Below are 21,649 nucleotides of genomic sequence, written 5' to 3'. Positions count from 1 at the left end.
CTGAACCCGGTTAGCCACCTTTTGAGTTTGGCATGGTTTCAAATTTTAATTTGGAGTTTTCTGCTAACGAGATCGCAATGCTCAAGTCGGTTACTTCAACTCATGACAAACAAGGGAAAGCTTGAGGGAATCTAGTCAACAATTAAGTTTTTTTTTTAGATAATCAATCAAATATATTCATCCAAAGAAAGCGGCAGAATGCTGCTACAAATACAAGTATCTGCCTAAATCAGTCCTCAATCAGCACAAAGTTGGTTATTTACAGTATCCGACCTATTAATGTTGTATCTATACAATTTGATACTAACTGCCTATTTGACTGTATTTACAATAACATCGACCGGACGTGACAATCCTTTAAAGAGTCTATGATTGCGCTTCTCCCAGATGTAGTAAACGTACCCTGTCCATGCTAGTTTCAAAATATGAACTAGCAGGGACTTGCCTTTCAAGTTTCTATTCAGCCAACACAACCAATCGATCCAGCTCATGTACTGCTGCTGCAATCCACACAAATGCAAGATAGAAGCCCAAACCTCCCTTGAGTAAGGACAATCCAAGAAGAGATGGCTTCTCGACTCTAAATCATCATCACAGAAACCGCAACGAGCATCAGACACTACAACAAACCGAACTAATCTCTCCTTTGTTGGCAACCTGTCAAGGATGGCCATCTATGAAATCAGAGAGAACTTAGGGATATGTGAAGGGAACCAAATGAGTTGATGCCACTCAACCTTGTCCTTCCTTTCTCTAATTTTATCCCATATCCATCCTCCTCTAGCCTGTGACCAGTTAACAGATGCAGTAAACAAAGTTCCAGCCTGCACACGCATCTTAATCAACTTCCTGAGAGTCCAGTTGAAATGAGGTTTACTTTCAATGTTCCAGTAGTCTTCATGCTTAAAGCAGTAAGCCTTGACCCAGGCAATCCACAAGGAACCTTCATCAGCCAATAGGTTTTTAATAAGCATCAAGCAGCAAGCTTGGTTCCAACCAACCAAGCTTCTAAGCCCCAAGCCACCCTCTGATTTAGGAGAACAGATCTGACTCCAGCTGACTCTAGCACCATGAGCAGGGGAGTCATTGCCTTTCCAAAAGAATCTCATACACACTCTTTCAAAGTCCTGAATGACACCCTTAGGCAAAATAAGCTGCCTACTCCAATAGCTAAAAATGCTAAACAAGATCACTTTAATTAATTGCAGCCTCCCCCCATAACTCAACTTCCTACTAGACCACTGTCTCAGCTTGCCTTTTATCTTTTCCAACAGAGCTCTACAGTCTGTCCCAGATAATTTCCTAGTCACTAAAGGTACCCCTAAATACCTGACAGGGAGTTGACCAACTCTAAAGCCCGTTGCAATTCTAATCTGCTCCAGTTCACCCCCAGGGACTCCACAAGTAAAAATCTTAGTTTTCATAGCATTCAACTTAAGACCAGACAAGTCATAAAATTTATCCAGAATGCTAAGAACCCCCATCATTGAGTCCAAAGAACCATGATAGAACAGTAGCAAATCATCAGCAAAGCACAAGTGTGTAAAGGAGATCCTATTACACCTTGGGTGGAATCTGAAAATGTCATTCCTGATAGCAGCATCAAGCAGGCTTGAAAGAAAATTTATGACCATTACAAATAGGTAAGGGGATAAAGGGTCCCCTTGTCTAACACCTCTTGCACCCCTAAAATAACCTACTAAGCTGCCATTCAGAGCAATTGAATACCTAGGAGTTGTCACACAGACTCTAATCCAGTTACAGAACTTTTGAGGAAGACCCATAGCAACAAGGACATTCAACAGGAACTCCCAGCTGATAGAGTCAAAAGCTTTCTGCAAGTCAACTTTGATTGCACACCTAGGGGAGAGATTCTTTCTTGAATAACCTCTAACTATCTCTTGTGCTAACAATGTGTTATCAGAAATACTTTTTCCTTTAACAAAAGCATATTGGCTAGCAGAAATCATTCCAGGGAAAAACTGAGCTAGCCTAGTGACAAGGGTTCTAGTAATTGTTTTGTATATGACAGAACAACAAGAGATAGGCCTAAATTCTTTAGCCATGCTTGCATTCAGAGACTTAGGCACTAGGACTATAGTAGTAGCATTAAATGCAGGAAGAAGGTAAGTAGTCTGAAAGAAGTGCCTCACTGCATTGAGAAAATCCTTATTCACAAACTCCCAAGCCACCTTGAAAAACCAAGAAGTGTAACCATCTGGGCCAGGGCTCTTATCCCTCCCCTGCCTGAACAAAGCATCTTTGATCTCCTTGTTAGAGACCTCACCTGCCATAATTCTCTCTGCACCATCAGGCAGGGAATAGTTCAAAATGTCCTTCAACCAATCAGGGTGGGAGCATTTAACCAAAGGGTCAGCAGCACCTATAAGCTTGCTGTAAAATCAACCAACTTTACAACCATCTCATCAAAAGTCTCCAACAAATCACCATATTCATTCTTGAGCATTCTGATGGTGTTCTTCTTCTTTTGGGACTCAACCTTCTGATGAAAAATTTTAGTGCTTAAATCTCCTTCCTGCAGCCAATGGACCTTAGCTCTCTGCCTATAGAAGTCCAATTCTGTTATTTCCAGGTCAATTAATTCAGACTGAACTCTTTTCTCCACCTCCATCCCAACATGATTCACAACAGTAAGATTTGAGAGCTGAATTTGCTCCAGCTCAGCTCTTTTGTCTTTCACTCTAGCAAAAATGTCTGAGAAGTTAGTTCTATTCAACTCCTTCAAAATAGGCTTCAATCTTTTCAGTTTATTAAACAAAACCTGCATAGCATTTCCATCACTGCATTCCCCCAAGAAGCCTTAACACTGCTAAGAAAATTCTCATTTACAGCCCAACAGTTGAAAAATTTAAATGGTTTCGGCTTATGGATCTGGGCCTCTTTCTGAGTCCAAATTAACCCCAGGCAGTGGTCTGAAACTCCAGGAGCTTTATAATCAGCAAAGGAAATTGGAAACCCATGCATCCATTGAGAATTGATAAGAATCCTATCAAGCTTTCTAGCCAAGTAGGAGCCTTCTTGCTTGTTAGACCAAGTAAAGAGAGGCCCTACAAAGGGGTGATCTTGTAGCTCCAAGTCATCCATGCAACCTTGAAGCTCTTCTATGTCAGATAAGAGAGTGATCCCATTGTGGGATAATCAGAACTCTCATGGATCTCAGCTACAACGTTGAAGTCTCCACCAATAACCCAAGGGTAATTACCTACAACACTCTCCAAGTTTCTTAAGTAATCCCACAGGCCCCTCCTAGCAAGATTGTTGTTACTGCCATAAACTGCAGTAATCATAACACTATGACCAGCAGCGTCACCTAAAATGGAAAGAGCTTGGTCAGAACCTCCAACAACAGAAACTGAAAGTCTCTTCTTCCATAGAACCCAAATTCTACCACCATCAACAAAGTCATAATTGGCCAAATAGTTCCACTTATCAGACAAGATGGCAACCCACTTGGAAATGTTAATACTTCTAATTATAGTCTCCATGAGGCAAACCATATCCACCCCAAGGCTCTCTAATCTTTTGAAAACTTTTCCTTTCTTGAGGGTATTGTTAATACCCCTCACATCCCAGAAACAAATCAACATTTAAGAGTGAAGAGGAGGACCACCATTACCAACCTCAGCACTATAATCACTCCCTTTAACCTTATCAACCATATCCTTATTCTTTGCTCTAATCTCATTAAGGAGAACTGTGACTCCCATAGCAGCAGCTCGAGGCTTTCGATCATAGCCTCCACCACCAGCCAACATTTCCAACTTACTTGAAGAACCAACATTTCCTTTTTTTTCCTTCCCTTAACCTTCTTCTTAGGCACCATAGAGTCTTGCAAAGATGGAAATTCACTCCCAACAGGAGGAACACCCTGCATACCACTCTTCTCACTTCAACACTTGCAGACTGTTTCACCCCTTTATCAGCCAAATCTGAGATAGCCTGACCAACATTAGTCACAGAAGAATCAACACTGATCTCTTAAAAGGCTTGAACAGTCATCTCCTCGGCATCCCCCACCTTCAGCTCAATTGTTCTTATACTTTTAGCACTGACAACATGTTAAATTGTATTAGGGAAGTCAGTAGGAACTACATCCTTCTTATCAGCCAACCTCTCAAATCCATTAGACTCAACAGAGGTAGGGACATATTTCTTTCTCCAAAATTGAGTTTCTATACTCTTCACAGGAGCAGGAATTGCCTCAGCACACACGTTAGTGTGGTGTCCAAAGGTTTTACACTGCTGACAAAATTTAGGTAACCAAGGTACGAAAACCCTAATCTTCACTACAAAACCATCGTTTAGTAGCACATTAACCAATTTAGGGTTAATAGCACCAGCCCCAATCTCGACACAAACCTTGGCATACTCGAGCCTCTCCTTAGAGGCAGTGATGGCATCCATATACAAAGGATGCCCCACAGTACTTGCAATATAGCTTAAGCTCGTCCTACTGTAGAGCTCAAGGGGTACATTATACAACTGTACCCAGTCTGGAATATGCTTTAGATAAAAATCGAGCTTCTGCAAGCTTGGCTCCCACTTTCTAAGCACAAGCGGTTTATTTTGCACATGCCAGGGTCCATTCTCGAGGATCTAGTCTCTAATTTCCATATTTGAGAAAGAGAACATAAAGAGATTGGAACCAGCCATACTTACCTTGACAGTCGAATCTTTCCCCTCAGAGAATTTCAGCGATTTTTTGCATATAACCAAAATTAGGAGTTGGTCCTATGTATTGGCCCACCAACAAATGGTTCCATTCTGCTATCCCCTCGTCGATCACTGCAGGAGGAGGTTTAACCATGGAAATCCCATCTGAAACCTTAGGCGGAAAGAAAATTAGGGATTGCTTCTCAGCTCCTCCAAACAACTTCCTCCAATCCAAACACAAGGTCGTAGAGTCCATAGAACCACAAATCCGAACGAAAGCAATCAAAATCACGAAAGAAAGAGAAGAAATCAACACCGATGAAGCAACCCAGAGAATCCATTAGTCCTACTACCGTACGCCCAGAGAGAATTCATCGTCACTTTTTTTAGAACAGTCAACAATTAAGTTGCTTCTTACTTTGGATGAATAAAAAAAACTTTAATCTCTGGCTCTTTGATATGCTTTAATCTTAAGCTTTTATAATTGGTTTTGAAACATTAACCCAAAACAAAGTTTCTCAACTTGTTCTCCTCTTTGACTTGTGCATTCAATTTTATTTTACTAGATTCAACGATATATGAATACAATAATACGAACAAATGAATTTCGTTATATAAGTACACGAATAGATGGATGTCGTTGCATGAGTATATAATCGTACGAATAGATAAATGTCGTCATATGAGTATATAATTACATGAATAGATGAAAATCGTTACATGAGTATGATTGGACGAAGTCCATACCAATATAACAGCCTTTTAGTATCTATTTAAATCAATTACTAAAATGGTTCATTTTAGAAAGTGAGCTCGGAAATGTACATTTGCAAGCGCTGAAGTTTGAGGAAATGCACAAGCTTCCATGTCTTGCATTTTGAGATAAAAGTGCCTCTTTATTTACAAATCAAGTGGGAGACCACCTTATTTTATTAGTTAAAAGAATCGTTGTTATTCCTAGAAGTCATGGGTTCAGAGTATATGTAACAGTACTGCTTTATAATCACCTTTGCTTAATAATAAAAAAAAACAAGTGGGAGGATGAAGCAAGATGATGTCTATGCTCTTGAAAATCCAAATTGAATCAAACATGGTAGAAAATAAGCGGTGCCACAAGTGAGATTTTCCTGTGACTCCAAATGTTTGTTCCGAAACATTCATTGATATTCATCCGGCGACTCCAGATGTTTAATATATCTTTCATGTACCATTAACCAATTGATTTAGTGAGATGGGTTGAGAGCGTTGCCCTCGTCTCTGCAATACTCAATTTAAATTAGTCGATTAATAGATCAGATATCAGTGATTAATTAAAAATAAATAAATATTTCATGTTATAATATGGTTTTTGTTTGACCTAAAATTAGAATAAGTGAACGGAACACATACAACAAAGTTTCAATGGTTGCCTTTGAGTTGTAAGAAAAATAAATTGTTGGTGATACGCTTCCTGTTTTAACGGTTTAAACGATTTCGCCCTCCCTTTTCTCCCTGCCATTTCTTCCCCTTGAAAAATATTCTCTTCCTTTTTTTCCATATTCGTTCTTTCATCTCAAATGATTGTTTAAGTTCTCATCGATTCATCTCATATACATAAATAAAACCCCACTTTTTTTTTAGTTTTGCAAATAAGTAATTGAAATGACCGAAAACAAGCTCCAAACATGGAGATTTCTTCATATTTTGATATTGATATCTAATTCGTTCGGTCATGTTGTATGTCAAGACGACGATGAAGATGGCGCTAGTAAGTTTGGAAACAGCTCGGCTGCTAATGAATTATTCTCCAAATATGCTTCCGATCGCTTTTCTAATATTTCTTCTAGCTTGAAGGGCGATATAAAGGAAAAATTTAGTTTTTGCATTACGGATGTGTATGTTTTCAAAATTCTCTTCCTTTTTTTTTCTTTTATTGTAAATTCTGATATACACATTATGAAAATTTTCGTTTTTCTTGGATTGCAGGGATGCAGATTGGAACGATGCATTCAATTTCTCAAAGAACCCCAAATTCTTGGCCAAATGTGCCAGAACAAATAGAGGTTCAGAATTTAAGTTTTATGTGTATATATAGATGCTAAATCTAAAGTTTAGATCATTGAATTGAATGTTTTTTTTTGGGACAGACATGATGAAACGCATATGTACAGCAGCAGAAATCAAATTCTACTTTAGCAGTTTCCACCAGAGTGGAGGTGAAACGAAGAAGTCAGCTTTTTTGAAGCCCAATAAGAACTGTAATTTAACATCTTGGGTTTCTGGGTGTGAGCCTGGATGGGCTTGTAGTGCTGGTAGAAAACAGAAGGTTAATCTAAGAGATGCCTCTGTGATGCCTCACAGAGTTCTCAACTGCTCAGCTTGTTGTGAAGGATTCTTCTGCCCTCGTGGAATCACTTGTATGATACGTAAGTGTTTGATATTTTGTCACTAAGAAATTAAGAAACATCAACTTTTTTATTCTTTTTTAATGTCTGCCAATCTCAAAATAGTTGCTGCTTTTGAAATTTGTTTTTCTTTCATTACTGAAGCTTGTCCATTGGGTGCTTACTGTCCACTTGCAAAACTCAACACGAATACTGGCGTATGTGACCCGTAAGTTCATTCTTGTTTTAAACATTGATCCATTTTGACCCATGGCTTTGTTCTTCTTTAGCATACACTAATATCAGTAGCAGAACTCCTTTACAGATACAATTATCAACTACCTCCTGGTAATCCGGATCATAAATGCGGAGGAGCCAATACCTGGGCTGATGTTTTGAGTAGTAGCGAGGTGTTCTGTTCAGGCGGATCGTACTGTCCATCTACCATCGAAAAAGTTTCATGCAGTAGGGGGTATTTCTATTATCCCACAACTTTACCTACTTATACCCGCCCCCAACACACACAACCAATGCAACGATGTCTGTTTCATACTTTCTGATATGACTATTTGTTTGTTCCTTCCAGATATTACTGCAGGACAGGTTCTACATCTCAACTAAGTATGTTTTTCCTCAAATAACTTACTCCTAAATTCAGTATTTTGTTCCTTGACAAATTGTAATACGAAGAAACTATATACCCTGTAATATAAGTACTTATGAGAACCTAATTTGTGTCATGTTCTACTTGTCATATTCATGCCTTGTATAGGAGTTCATCGGTTAATTCCCTTTTTTTAGTTTCATTTCCAATGTGTGAAAGAAGCCCAGTAACTAACCTTCTTACCAATTGAATTTTGCAGCCTGCTTCCAGTTTGCAACTTGTAATCCAAAGTCGGCAAATCAAAATATCACTGCATATGGCATCATGCTTTTTGTGAGTGAGCAGCTTACCTTATAAACAATGTGGCATTTTTCATTCATTGTAAGAACATATCGTTCTTTTAAAAAAAATTATATTCCGATGTTCATTTGCTCCTTCTGAAGGTTGCCTTTTAGATTAGTGTAATTTCTTCAGTGAAATAATAGCCAAAAATCTATCCACACACAAAATTCTGAATCTTGAATTTGCCATTCTAGGCTGGACTTGGATTCCTAATTGTCATTATATACAACTGTTCTGATCAAGTTATTGCAACTCGAGAGAAGAAAAAAGAGCAATCCAGGGAGAAGGCGGTTCAAAGTGTGAGAGAAACAGCTCAGGCACGTGAAAAATGGACTTCGGCAAAAGAAATTGCTAAGAAGCATGCAATTGGGCTGCATACATCGTTGTCACGTACATTTTCCAGAAAGAAATCTCAAAAGCAACCAGCAAGTCAAGGTAAACCTGGAACAGATGCTGGATTATCTACAAGTGCATCTCAGCAGTCAAAAAAGAAGGAAAAGGGTAATCTCACCAAGATATTACATGAAATAAAGATAACCCTGAGAGTCATGAAGGATTTAATATACATATTGGAGACAAACAATCAAAGAAGAATCCACCCAAGGGTAAAGACTTGCATACTCAGAGCCAAATATACAGGTATGCTTATGGTCAAATAGAGAAGGAGAAAGCTCTCCAGGAGCAGCACAAAGACTTGACCTTATCTGGAGTGATTTCATTGGCTAATGAGGTCGATAGCATTATCAGAAAGAGGCTTACAATTGAGGTCGCCTTCAAAGATTTAACCATCACTCTGAAAGGAAAAAACAAACATCTAATGAGGTGTGTAACGGGGAAGTTATCTCCTGGTAGGGTTTCTGCTGTTATGGGTCCATCTGGGGCTGGAAAAACAACGTTTCTTTCAGCTGTAACTGGAAAAGCTCCAGGTTGTATCATGACTGGTACAGTTCAAATAAATGGGAAGGAAGGGTCAATCCAAGCATATAAGAAAATAATTGGTTTTGTTCCACAAGATGATATTGTGCATGGAAACTTGACAGTGGCGGAAAATCTATGGTTCAGTGCTAGTTGCAGGTATGTTCAGCCTTGCAGGAGACCTTTCCCTTTTCATTTATCAACTGTTTATAAAATATAAATTTTTTGGTGTGTGTGGTTTTCTACATTAAGAAAGATTCTATTAATTTCGCCTTGTCGCTAACTGGATTCCTAACTATTTTAGACTTGCTGCTGACCTGCCTAAACCAGAGAAGGTTCTAGTTGTTGAAAGAGTCATCGAGTCCTTGGGACTTCAGGCTGTGAGGGATTCTCTAGTTGGGACAGTGGAGAAGAGGGGAATCTCCGGGGGTCAAAAGAAACGAGTAAATGTCGGGCTGGAAATGGTTATGGAACCTTCACTATTGATATTAGATGAACCAACTTCTGGTTTGGACAGTTCATCTTCCCAATTACTACTTCGAGCTCTTCGGCGTGAAGCTCTTGAAGGGGTAAACATTTGCATGGTCGTTCACCAGCCAAGGTAAGTTTATATTATCATGGGAATTTTGAATTTTATGTAATCTGTTTGTTTTACCAAGGAGTAAACACGTGTGAATACACCAATATGACTCATAAGAAGCCGGAAATAATGGATGCCGATTTTCACTTTTTTTCCTTTTCTGTATTTCAGTTATACCTTGTACAGGATGTTTGATGATTTAATACTTCTAGCAAAGGGTGGACTTACTGTATATCATGGACCAGTGAAGAAAGCCGAAGAGTATTTTGCTGGCCTTGGAATTAATCTCCCTGATCGTGCTAATCCTCCAGATTACTATATTGACATTTTGGAGGGTATAATAAAACTAAACACAGACACAGGTTTGACGGTTAAACAGCTTCCGGTAAGATGGATGCTTCATAATGGCTATCCTGTTCCCATGGATATGCTGAATAGTATGGAGGGAATGTCAGCACAATCTGGGGGGTCAGGGCATGGAGACGATAGTACTCACAGCACTGAACCGACACCAAATTCCTTGGCTGACGAATTGTGGCAGGATGTGAAATGTTATGTTCAGAAAAAGAAAGACAACGTACAACATAATATCCTCTCATCAGCTGACTTGTCACAAAGGAAAACGCCTGGTGTATTCACGCAGTATAGATACTATCTTGGAAGGTAGTTGTTCAAGTTCTTATGTGCTATGTACCTGGATGCTTCATTTTTCTTAAGATCCATGTTCGACACTTGTGTCCAACAAACATTGATAGGAAGGTACGATTGTCCAAGTATATGGTATAAGGAGGAAAAAAAAAGGAGCATGACCGTGTCAGAATGTGTATCCGACACTAGCCCTAAGTCTGGGTTCAATAGCTTATGTTTTATCATATCTCTTTAAGATAAGATGTTTAATGTTTCTCCAGTTAATCAGTTCTGAAATTTGATTATGGTGAATGTTCATAGTTTCAAACCTTTAACGATGTCTGAATACTTGACAGGCTTGGAAAACAACGGTTAAGAGACACTAGGACACAAGTGGTTGATTATCTAATTTTATTGCTCGCTGGACTTTGCTTAGGAACACTAGCTGAAGTGAGTGATGAGACATTTGGCGCAATGGGTTATACGTACACAGTTATTGGAGTTTGTAAGTTAAAAGTCTTCTTTCATTCAGCTCCTTGAAGCTGTGAACATAGGACACTAAATTTTTTACAAGATTAAAGATTTATTCCATTTTTCACCAATGTGAAATACAATTGCTTTCAGCACTCCTATGCAAGATTGCAGCTTTGAGAACCTTTGGTTTGGATAAACTGCACTACTGGAGAGAACGTTCATCTGGTATGAGCAGCTTGGCTTACTTTCTAGCTAAGGATACAATCGACCATTTCAATACAATAATCAAGCCTCTGGTGTATCTCTCAATGTTCTACTTCTTCAACAATCCAAGATCAACCATCACCGATAATTACTTTGTTTTACTCTGTCTGGTATACTGCGTGACTGGCATAGCGTATATTTTCTCCATCCTTTTTGAGCAAGGTCAAGCTCAACTGGTAAGAATTGTGAATATGGCAAGTGTGATGTGAATCGAGTGGTCAGTTACATGTTTTACCTTTGGCTTTTTTGTTGCAGTGGTCAGTGCTTCTTCCAGTTGTTTTGACTCTGATAGCAACTCAAGGCGGTGACGGCGAGATTGTTAATTCTATTGGTGACTTATGCTATACCAAGTGGGCATTGGAAGCCTTTGTGGTCTCGAATGCTAAAATGTCGGCTTTCATTCTCTATAATCCACCATATACTACTAGTCATTGTGAATGTGTTGCTTCAACCCTTAATATTTTGTATTGAAGTTGATCATTTTTTTTTTTAATTTGGTTTTAGGTACTCCGGTGTATGGCTGATTACTCGATGTGGTTCGCTTTTTCAGAACGGATATGATCTAAAGAATTTCCTTCCTTGTCTGACATACCTTGTGGCAACTGGTGTGCTTTGTCGTATTGTTGCTTTCATTTGTATGCTAACCTTCCAAAGAAGATGAACTCCATCACCCTTATTTCTTACTTCATACACATGCACATCTTATACAAATAGTAAAGCGTCGTCTCTGTTTCGTTAAAACTAGTGAGAACAACAGAGTGCAAGGCTATATAGATCAGTTTTTGTGGCAGCTGATTTCTTAGGAAATGGATGGATTTTGAAACATATAACGACAATGATTGCAGTTAGATCTTCCTTTTGAATCAAAGAAACAAAAAAAATGTAATTATACATATATATAATTATTGGAATTGGACTATTCTTACAAAGTGATGTAATTTTAAGTAATGCTTGTCTTGTATTATTGTCATAACATAACATCAAACTTTGTTTCTTTTTCCTGTGTCTTTATTGTAGCTTTAACTTTGAATTTACTTAAGTATTCATACATAATCGCTGAATGGCTATAAATTGACAGAGGTGTAGGATTTTACCCATATGCATTACTGGTAATGCTCAAAAACACAACATACAAACCAACAATGAGGAAATTAAGGTTTTGATAATTACATATTGATCTGCTTAGAAAGGATGTGACATCTACAACTTTTATCTTTTTCTAATAATAAAAAAAAAGATTGAATGATTTTTATGGAATCAAATGTTACATCACTAATTAATTCAAATAAAAAATAAGAAATATTTATTATTTTTTAATTGAAATTTATGTTAATGTTTTTTTTATTATTTTATATAAATGATTTTAAAACAGTGTATAACCGTAAAGCTTTTCCTGAGAAAGGAAAAAGGGTAAGAAATTGAAGGGTATGATAAGCTCAAAAAGACCAGGATTGTAAGGTACGTGAAAAGAGTTGAACGTGGTGCATGTCATGATCACCAACGAGAGACGGTTAGCCCAAATCCTGAAAGCTCCTCACCATCTTCGGTTTTTCAACTTTTCATATATACTATTCAACTGTCGATATATGTATACCAACCACCCCTCACTGTCTTCCCTTTAGATTTAAGGCTTCCCTCTCTTCCCCCCTCCCCCCTTGCGTTTTTATCTTTTTTCTTTTTTCTATAAATGTTTCATCCACCCTGGGTTTTTGGTAAAGTGATTCATGGATTTGTCCTTGGAAATTGTAAGTAGAACATTTCTGTCTTCTTTCGGCTATGCCTTGTTATTTCAATTTGTTTCTTCATTTTTAATTCTAGAGGAAGAAGAAGCTTAGTGGTCTGAAGAAGAGAGAGGAACTTGAAAGAGAGGTATGTGGGGATATATATCACCTTTCATGAGTAGCATGCATTTGTAAGATACCCACCATGGATCATTTCTGGATAAATATGTCCCTTTTTTAAGCACCAGCTTAGGAGAGTTTTAGCTTCAAATTTAATCAGCTAACCAAGAAATGGTATTTTCGGTTACATGGAAAAACATGTTGATGATTAATTTTCTATTTACAGGTTTCCATGATTCAGAGAATGCTAAATCAAGAAGAAAAATTGCATGAGATTCTGACACTAGTTTATCGTCAACAGGATGGCTCTTCTATCTCTATCCCAGATTTCCTCCCTCCAAGAGTAAGCCTTTTCTTTCCCATATAAATTCTTTCTACATATAATTACGAAAGTATGTGTTTGGAAGAAACATATTACTACTGTAGAGCATGACTTGCTAGGATCACTAGAAAAGATTGGATTCTACCTTGACCTCTATGTACGCTCTACACTAGAAAGGCAATTCTCATCTATATTATTCGTTTTCCTTACATGTTCATATCTTTGTATATATCTATTAAAATATGGCATAAGAATATGATCACCATATATATATATATATATATATATATATATATATATATAATTAAAAATTGAGTAGTCATTTAAGATATGTTTCCCAACACAGTTGCTCACCATATCAACGTAGTAAGTAATAGTGTTGCGATTTCAATGAAGTCTAATTAATTGACAAAAGAAACAACCTCTCGAGTTATCCATCTGGTTTGGATATCGTAGATGAAGGAGGTGTTAGAGGAGCTGACTATTGTTGAAGGTGAGATTGGTCGTTTAGAAAGCCAAATAAGACAGCTTAAACAGTGTCTGAACCAGGAACATCAGGTCACACAGGACAAGAAATCAAAACCTGCGGGGGATATATCCACCATGAAGCAAGATAGTCAAGAAAATGTGGTTTTCGAGACCAAGGCTTTGCATTTCATTAGCAAAGCTATTAAAGGAGATTATACTCTTGGTGACTTCATGAGTCTACATGAGAGAACGCGAACCACAACCAAAAGAGTACCCCAAGGAGGAGTTTCAGATCAGAAAGAAAACCAGTACACAGGAGAGGTGGTAATTAGATTCCAAGAGAGGAGTCCAAGGAGAAGTGGTTTGCCCAAGGCAAGACTTGTTTTGATTCTAATCAAACTCTTCATCTCTAATGGAGTTTTTATCCATAATGAACCTTCTTCATCTTTTTTCTCAGTCAAGGGAACAGATTCTAGAGGCCAACTGGGACATGCCACCAAAATCACCAACAAGACTTGTTTCAGAAGACAGCAGTCAGACTTGGCATCCCAACAAGTTATCCGAGAATATCATGAAATGTTTGAACTTCATTTTTGTGAGGTTACTTAGGACATCAAGAGCAATGGAGCTGGAAAAATCAGGCACCGTTACCAGGCCTATCAACACTCTCTTAAGCTCAAGATGCTTTAGGGTTGAAAACGCTCTAAACCCAAACTCAAATCTCCAGAAGAAATCAAGGCAACAGGATCCCTATGGCATCTTTGACGTGGAAGAGTCTATCCCGAGGGTCATTGGCCCTTATAAGAACCTCGCCATATTCACATCAAGCTCCATGGACCCCAAATGCATTTCCAGCTCTAGTTCTATTCCTTTGCTTAAAAAACTTTGGTAATGCAACTTGCTAAAGATTTTTCTTTTAATGTTTTAGAAGGGTTTCTGTATCTGTGTATCGGTTTGTGAATAATTGGGTAGACTTTCATAGAATAACAAATTCTGATAATTTCTTATGCTTCCCATCTTCAGGGTCCTGATGAGCAATCTCCAGAAAGTGGAGTTGGGAGGATTGACTTACCAGCAGAAATTAGCATTCTGGATCAACATGTACAATGCCTGTATCATGCATGTATAGTATGGAAATTAAGCTATATATATTTTCAATGCCTCGTCGTTTATGTCATCTTGGCAGAGGTCTTTGCATGATTTTTGCTTTATCTTACACTATACTCGGAGTTAATGTAGGGGGGAAATATCATATCTAATGATCATTTCACCATTACAGGGATATCTCCAATATGGTCCGCCTAATACTTGTGAAGATATTTTGGCTATGACCAACAAGGTTAGTTTTGCAGGTGTTAAAAGAAATTTCATCCCCACATGCCGTTAAATAACAATGTCATATCGGTGTCAGGCAACCCTCAACGTCGGAGGCAACACAATAAGTGCTCAAGCAATTGAGCACCAAATTCTGTGGAAACCAACGGCTTCAAACCTACAAGAGGTACATTTTTTTACTGTCCCTATACAGGTTCTTCTGGTTTTGATTATCCTGAAACGTGATCTCTCCGAGTCTTATCCAAAGGGTGACAAAGAAGACGGCCGTGAAGCCAATGTTGGAAAACTTTTTGGACTCGAGTTAATGGATCGAAACGTCACGTTTGCTCTGTGTTGCGGAACTCGATCTTCTCCAGCAGTAAGTTTTTTTTTGATAGAAGATCAGCCTCTACTTAATTCACCCAATTGAGAGCAAAGTTTTCTTTTTCCCAAAATCTATTTTGAGAAAACGGCTGAAGTGAAAAACAACTGCTAGACCTTGCCTCCTTTTAAATATCAATTACCCTAATATCTTTGGGTTTTTAAAGTTATTTCAAATTAATAAATAAAATATTATTTAATTAATTGAAATTAAATATACATTAAAGACTTATAATCTAAATTAAAATCTTTAATGGTTATTTAAAAACTTATTTAATTATTCCGAATAATAAATATCAATTAAAAGAGTTGTAATATAAATTACATTCTTTTAATGCTTACTTACTATATTCGGGATAATTAAAATCATATGTATATCAAATTTACATATCTTAACTATAGATATATTTTTAGTAACATACAACAAATTGTACATCTTTTCTCATTTCAATCCTAGGGTATGACCCTGTAGGTTCTTGTAACGTTAGTAGTAATTATTAGAACAATTCTAATATTACATACAATGAGTGACATCTAGTAATATATCATTGTTACCTAAGTTACAAGATATTATGATTCGACATATCATTTTCGTGATTAACTCTTTTATGTATTACATCCTTTTGTCTTTTATATCTAGAATAGGCACAAGTCTTAGAATAGTTACACTTGTATAGCCCATCTATTGTTTCTTGATATCTAGAGTAGACTATAATTAACGAATAATTTGTGATATCACATATCAACTTATTCGAGCATGGCCATGCATTTCTAGTCTCACTCAATCAAGTGGCCTGTGATATATTTCCTATTATGTAGGAAGGAAAAATCCTATCTTAACCATATACACCCCACTACATATATCGAGATATATTTAATAACAATCTTTATAGTGCAACCAGTTACGGAGCATGTTTAACTGTATCAAAACATACAACAATATATGTTGGGATGATATTGATCTCAAGTCTGAGTATTATACATATAGTTATCACCATGAGCAATGTTATGTCCGTTACATAATAATCCAAGACATATGCTCATGATGGGTCAATCCAATACATTGTTCTCTAACAATATAATCATGTATCAATTCTGACATCTCTATGTCAATGACAACTCCTTGTTATCAATCAATAACATGTTAGTCTTAATCGTATTATTATTGTCCATGCCCATAATAATACTTGACTATGGATCTTTTAATAATGTTATTATATGGACTTTATTATCTTTCAGATAATGTTAAACACATACATATAACTGAAAATAATATTGGCAATGCCTTTATTCAATAAAATCGGTAAATAAATGTATTATTACAATCATCATATGATTGGTCTTTGGACATACTCTAACATCGTTGGCAATAAACTCATCTCGGCGCTTGACATATGCAAAGTAGGTCATCATTTTGTTGGTCAGCTGCTCGACTTGTGCTTGAGTGCACTTAGTGACCTCTTTTAAGGCATCTGGTTTTGCCATGGCATTTGGAGTTGTAGCAGCACGAGAAATGTTCTCCTCTTTATCCCTTCCCTTGGCTTCATGCAATCCAAGTAACATAGGAATCTTGGCTTTTGTAAGACCAGCCATGCCAGGCAATATCTCATCAAATTGCTCATCGGGCGATTTCTTCTTATGGTAGAGAGCCGTAATGAGATTTGGAAATACCAAAGCACTGGCAGGTCACTTCTAACAAGTATGTACTTGTTCCACAATGATTTTGCCTACGTCAATGGAACACCCTACTAAAATGGAGTGCAACAGAAGCATCATTTGCAATGAAATAGTGGTGTTGTGAGCAGTAAGGAGAAGCTTGTGCTTCATGAAGTGATTCCATAATTTGGCCGTTGGTTGTCTGCCTCTTTCGGTCCACCACTCATCGGCTCACTTGCTAGCCATTCCAAAGTGTGTTGGAAAGACAAAGGTCTTCTAAAATGCCATGGTAAGTTTCATTGTCTGCCTCTTGCGTGAAAGTGGTGTGGTTGTCTATAACATCCTGTAAATTAAAATATCTATTAATAAATGAAGACGTAAAGCGAATAGAAATACAACGAACCACCAGGATATACTGATTCATATCAGTGATGTTGGCATATAATTCCTTCACCAGTGACGCGTTTACGTTCTACAGATACTTGACAAATTTTTTCCATTTGTGCTGGAGTACAATGTCCATTACATCACTACCAAGGTCGGAATCTTCCTTTTCGGAGAAACAAAACCTAACTCAAAGAACACCTGGTGATTTTTAAGGTTTTGAAACATTTCTTGCGCAGCTTCATCCACGAAACGGGATGGGGATGTTGGAGCCGAGCTGGAGGGACGTGATCTCACCATGGTTAGTTGTCAAGACAAAGAAAAATGAAAAAGCTTGAAGCTTTTTGGCTATGGCTTTTCAGAGCTAAGGAGGAAAGAAGAAGAATAGATGAAAACAAAGTGAAAAAGTAAAAAGGATAAGAACAAAGTAAAAAAAATGGGGTTATTTAATGAGTGGATGGGGTATGAGCGGGAAAAAGGAAAAAATAAACCCTAAAACAAAGTAAATTAAATTAATCACTTAAAATAAAATTGAATAAAATAGTAGAAAAGTAAATTTTTATTTATGCACAGAAGTAAATCTAAAATATAACGGCATCTTTGAGATGCTTGGTAAGTTTCAACATTGTGCAAGAGGAGTTCAGATTTGTCATGCATGGGTGGAACTCCTTGATAAGCCTTCAGACGCTGGCCATTGACTTTGAAAATAGATCCATCATCCATATTCTTGATATCCATAGCGCCATGAGGGTAAACATGGTGTACTTCAAATGGTCCCGACCATATTGACTTCAGTTTTCTAGGGAAGAGCTTAAGCCTCAAGTTAAACAAGAGCACCTACTGGCCAATATGAAAATGCCGTGGAAAAATCATTCGATCATGCCACATATTTTTTTTCTTTGTAAAGCTTGGCATTTTCATATGCTTGTGCTCGAAACTCTTCTATTTCATTCAGATCTAGTAACTTTTGCTCCCCAGCTAATTGTGTGTCGAAGTTCAGCTTCTTGATCGCCCAGTGTGCCTTATGTTCTAATTCCACAGGTAGGTGACATGCTTTCCCATATACCATCTTAAAAGGTGACATTCCCAGAGGTGTTTTGAATGCCGTATGATAAGCCCAGAGCGCTTCGTCCAGCTTCGAGGACCAATCATTCCTTCTAGGGTTCACCACCTTCTCTAGGATTTGCTTGATTTCCCGATTGGACACTTCAGCTTGCCCATTGGTTTGTGGGTGATATGCTGTGACAATCTTATATCGTACTCCATATTTTTGTAATGCCTTGACAAGTAGCTTGTTATCAAAATGAGTGCCTTCGTCACTGATGATGACTCTTGGTGCACCAAATTGAGTAAATATATTCTTGTGAAGGAATTTGAGGATAGTTTTAGAGTCATTCCTCGGTGTGGCAATCACTTCAACCCACATAGATACGCAGTCCACAATAAGTAGAATATACAAGTCTCCAAAAGAAGATGAGAATGGTCCCATGAAATCAATGCCCCAAACATCAAAGACTCTATCTCCAGAATATTTTACAATGGCATTTCGTATTATCTGGAAATGTTTCCAGTGCGTTGGCATCTATCACATGCTTTGTAAAATTCGTGAGCATCCTTAAACAGCGATGGCCAATAAAAACCTGATTAGAGGACCTTAGCAGCGGTCCTTGGACCTACAAAATGCCCTCCACATGGAATTGTGTGGTAATGGTGTAGAATGTCTCTTTGCTCCTCTTCAGAGAACCAATGTCAAATCATTTGATCGGTGCATTATTTAAATAAATATGGCTCATCCAAAAATAGAACTTGGCAGTATGCTGAAACTTCTTCTTACCCTGGCTTTTTAATTCATATGGAAAAATACCACTAACAAAGAAAATTAACAATGTCAGCGTACCACAGGATTGCCGTGGCATATAAAATTTTCTCATCAGGGAAATCTTCTTTAATATAAAAAATGTCATAACATTATGAAATGTTCTATAGCCTAGATAAATGATCTACAACCTGATTCTCAGTACCTTTCCTATCTATTACCTCTAAGTCAAATTCTTACAATAGTAATATCCATCTAATGAGTCTAGGCTTGGGATCTTTCTTGTTCACTAAGTATTTTATAGCTGAGTGATCAGTGTGAACAATGACTGGTGCCTATCAAGTATGGCCTAAACTTGTCAAATGCAAATACCACGGCAAGTAATTATTTCTCAGTGGTAGTATAGTTTAATTGTGCATCATTCAAGGTACGACTAGAATAATATATAACATGGAAAATTTTACCTCTACGTTTCCCAAGCACAACTCCCACGGCAAAATTGCTCGCATCACACATTAACTCGAATGATGACATCCAATCTGGGAGAACCACGATAGGTGCATATATAAGTCTTCATTTCAGCAAATTGAATGCGCCATGTCAATTTTGATCAAACATGAATGACTGATTTTGTTGAAACAGGGTACGTAAGGGTTTGAATATCGTGGAGAAGTCCTTGATGAATCTTCTATAAAACCCAGCATGTCCAAGAAAACTCCTAACGCCATTGACAGAAGTTGGTGGGGGTAGCTTCTCGATCACCTCGATCTTGGCTTTGTCCACTTCAATGCCCTTTGGAGAGACCTTATGGCCTAGAATAATGCCTTCAGTCGCTATGAGTGACACTTTTCCCAGTTCAATACAAGATCAACCTCACATCATTTAAGTACCTTTGCCAGATTGCCGAGGCATTTTTGAAAGTCATCTCCAGACACAGAGAAGTCATCCATAAAAATTTCAAGAAAATCTATAACCATGTCAGAAAATATGGCTTGCATGCAACGCTGAAAGGTTGCCGGGGCATTACAGAGTCCAAAAGGCATTCTTCGGAAAGCATAAATGCCATAGGGACACGTGAACGTTGTCTTTTCTTGGTCCTCTGGTGCGATGAAAATTTGATTATACCCCGAGTGTCTGTCCAAGGAATAATAATATGCCTTACCAGCTAGTCGATCCAACATTTGATCGATGAACGATAAAGGGGAGTGATAATTCTTTGTGGCCTTGTTGAGTTTGTGGTAGTCCATGCATATTTTCCACCTGATGAAGTGCGTGTTGGTAGTAGCTCATTATATTCACTTGTCACCACGGTCGTGCCTCCCTTCTTTGGCATACATTGAACGGGACTGACCCAAGAACTATCAGAAATAGGGTAAATCACTCCAGCGTCAAGCCACTTGAGAATTTCTTTCATCACAACTTGCTTCATGATTGGGTTTAATCTTTGTTGCGGTTATATGAATTTTCCACGTCATTCTTCCAGTAGGATTTTGTGCATGCAAATGGTTGGACTTATTCCCTTCAGATCCGTTATTGTCCATCCTAACGCTCTCTTGTGCTATGACAAAACACTTATCAGACTACATTTTTGGTTAGAAGTAAGGGCAGAGGAAATAATCACATTTAAAGTTTCATTACTACCCAGATAAGCATATTTTAGATACTGTGGAAAATTCTTTAGCTCTAGGGTAGGCGTATGCTATAATGAGGGCTTAGGAGGAACAAACTCATCGAAATTCAAAAGTTTAAAGCGCGTACCTGGGCTAGCTATGAGGAAGCTAGCATGCTTCTCATCGAAAGAAAAATCATTAGGCTCTTCAGCCTTTAAATCTTCAAATAGCCTTTAAATCTTCAAATAGCCTTTAAATCTTCAAATAGCCTCTCATCAGTTTCCAGCTGAATGAAAATGTCATGGTAAACTTGATCTACTTCTCTTGCTATAAATGAATCCACTTCGAAAATGCTCTGGCAATCTTCAGAATCATCCATGTATTTGAGAGAACGGAAGACATTCACTATGACACATTGGTCGGCCATTCTCATGGTCAACTCACCCTTCTCGCAGTCGATAAGAATGCAACCGGTAGCTAGGAAGGGTCTCCCTAAAATTATGGATACTGTGGCATCGACCTTACAGTCTAAAATCAAAAAGTCTACTGGAAATACGAACTTGTCAACCCATACAGTGACATCCTCGATTCGCCCTTCGGGATGAACATGTGAACGATCATCTAATTGTAAGATAACAGAGGTGGGTTTCACATTTTCTTTTCCAAGCTTCACGAAAATTGACTTAGGCATTAAGTTCACGCTTGATCCCAGGTCACATAGTGCCTTTCCAACATATTTGTCTCCTATCAAACATGGAATGATAAAACTTCCTGTATCATGTCTTTTTGGTGGCAGCTTGCTTAAGGAAGAGCAATATTCTTTTGCCGTGGCAATGTTTTCGTACTGCTCTACCTTTCTTTTCTTGGTAACAATCCCCTTGAGGAATTTAGCATATGTAGGCATTTGTTCCATAGCTTTCAGAAAAGGAACATTGATATGAAGTTGACTCAAAATGTCAATAAACGTTTTGAATTGAATATCATCATTATGCTTCTTTAGTTTTTGCGGGAAAA

General features: G+C 37.8%; 1 protein-coding gene and 1 pseudogene across 1 annotated transcript; both read left to right on the top strand.

The window, feature by feature from the left end:
* The first annotated feature begins 6,236 nt into the window (after nucleotides 1-6,236).
* Nucleotides 6,237-11,652, top strand: LOC120143232 (annotated as a pseudogene).
* Nucleotides 11,653-12,567: 915 nt separating this feature from the next.
* On the top strand, nucleotides 12,568-18,283 carry LOC120141244. The gene is made up of 11 exons (XM_039156175.1): nucleotides 12,568-12,588; nucleotides 12,662-12,712; nucleotides 12,911-13,027; nucleotides 13,463-13,849; nucleotides 13,923-14,362; nucleotides 14,498-14,597; nucleotides 14,754-14,813; nucleotides 14,886-15,167; nucleotides 16,638-16,767; nucleotides 17,449-17,510; nucleotides 18,251-18,283. Exons 1-11 carry the CDS (start codon nucleotides 12,568-12,570, stop codon nucleotides 18,281-18,283), a joined length of 1,683 nt encoding a protein of 560 aa, XP_039012106.1.
* Nucleotides 18,284-21,649: the final 3,366 nt, after the last annotated feature.

The sequence above is a fragment of the Hibiscus syriacus genome, unplaced genomic scaffold (assembly GCF_006381635.1).
Source record: "Hibiscus syriacus cultivar Baekdansim isolate YM2019G1 unplaced genomic scaffold, ASM638163v2 tig00002237_pilon, whole genome shotgun sequence".
Lineage (NCBI taxonomy): Eukaryota > Viridiplantae > Streptophyta > Magnoliopsida > Malvales > Malvaceae > Hibiscus > Hibiscus syriacus.
Note: the sequence above shows the minus strand (reverse complement) of the source record. Positions and strands in the feature narration are given on the sequence as shown.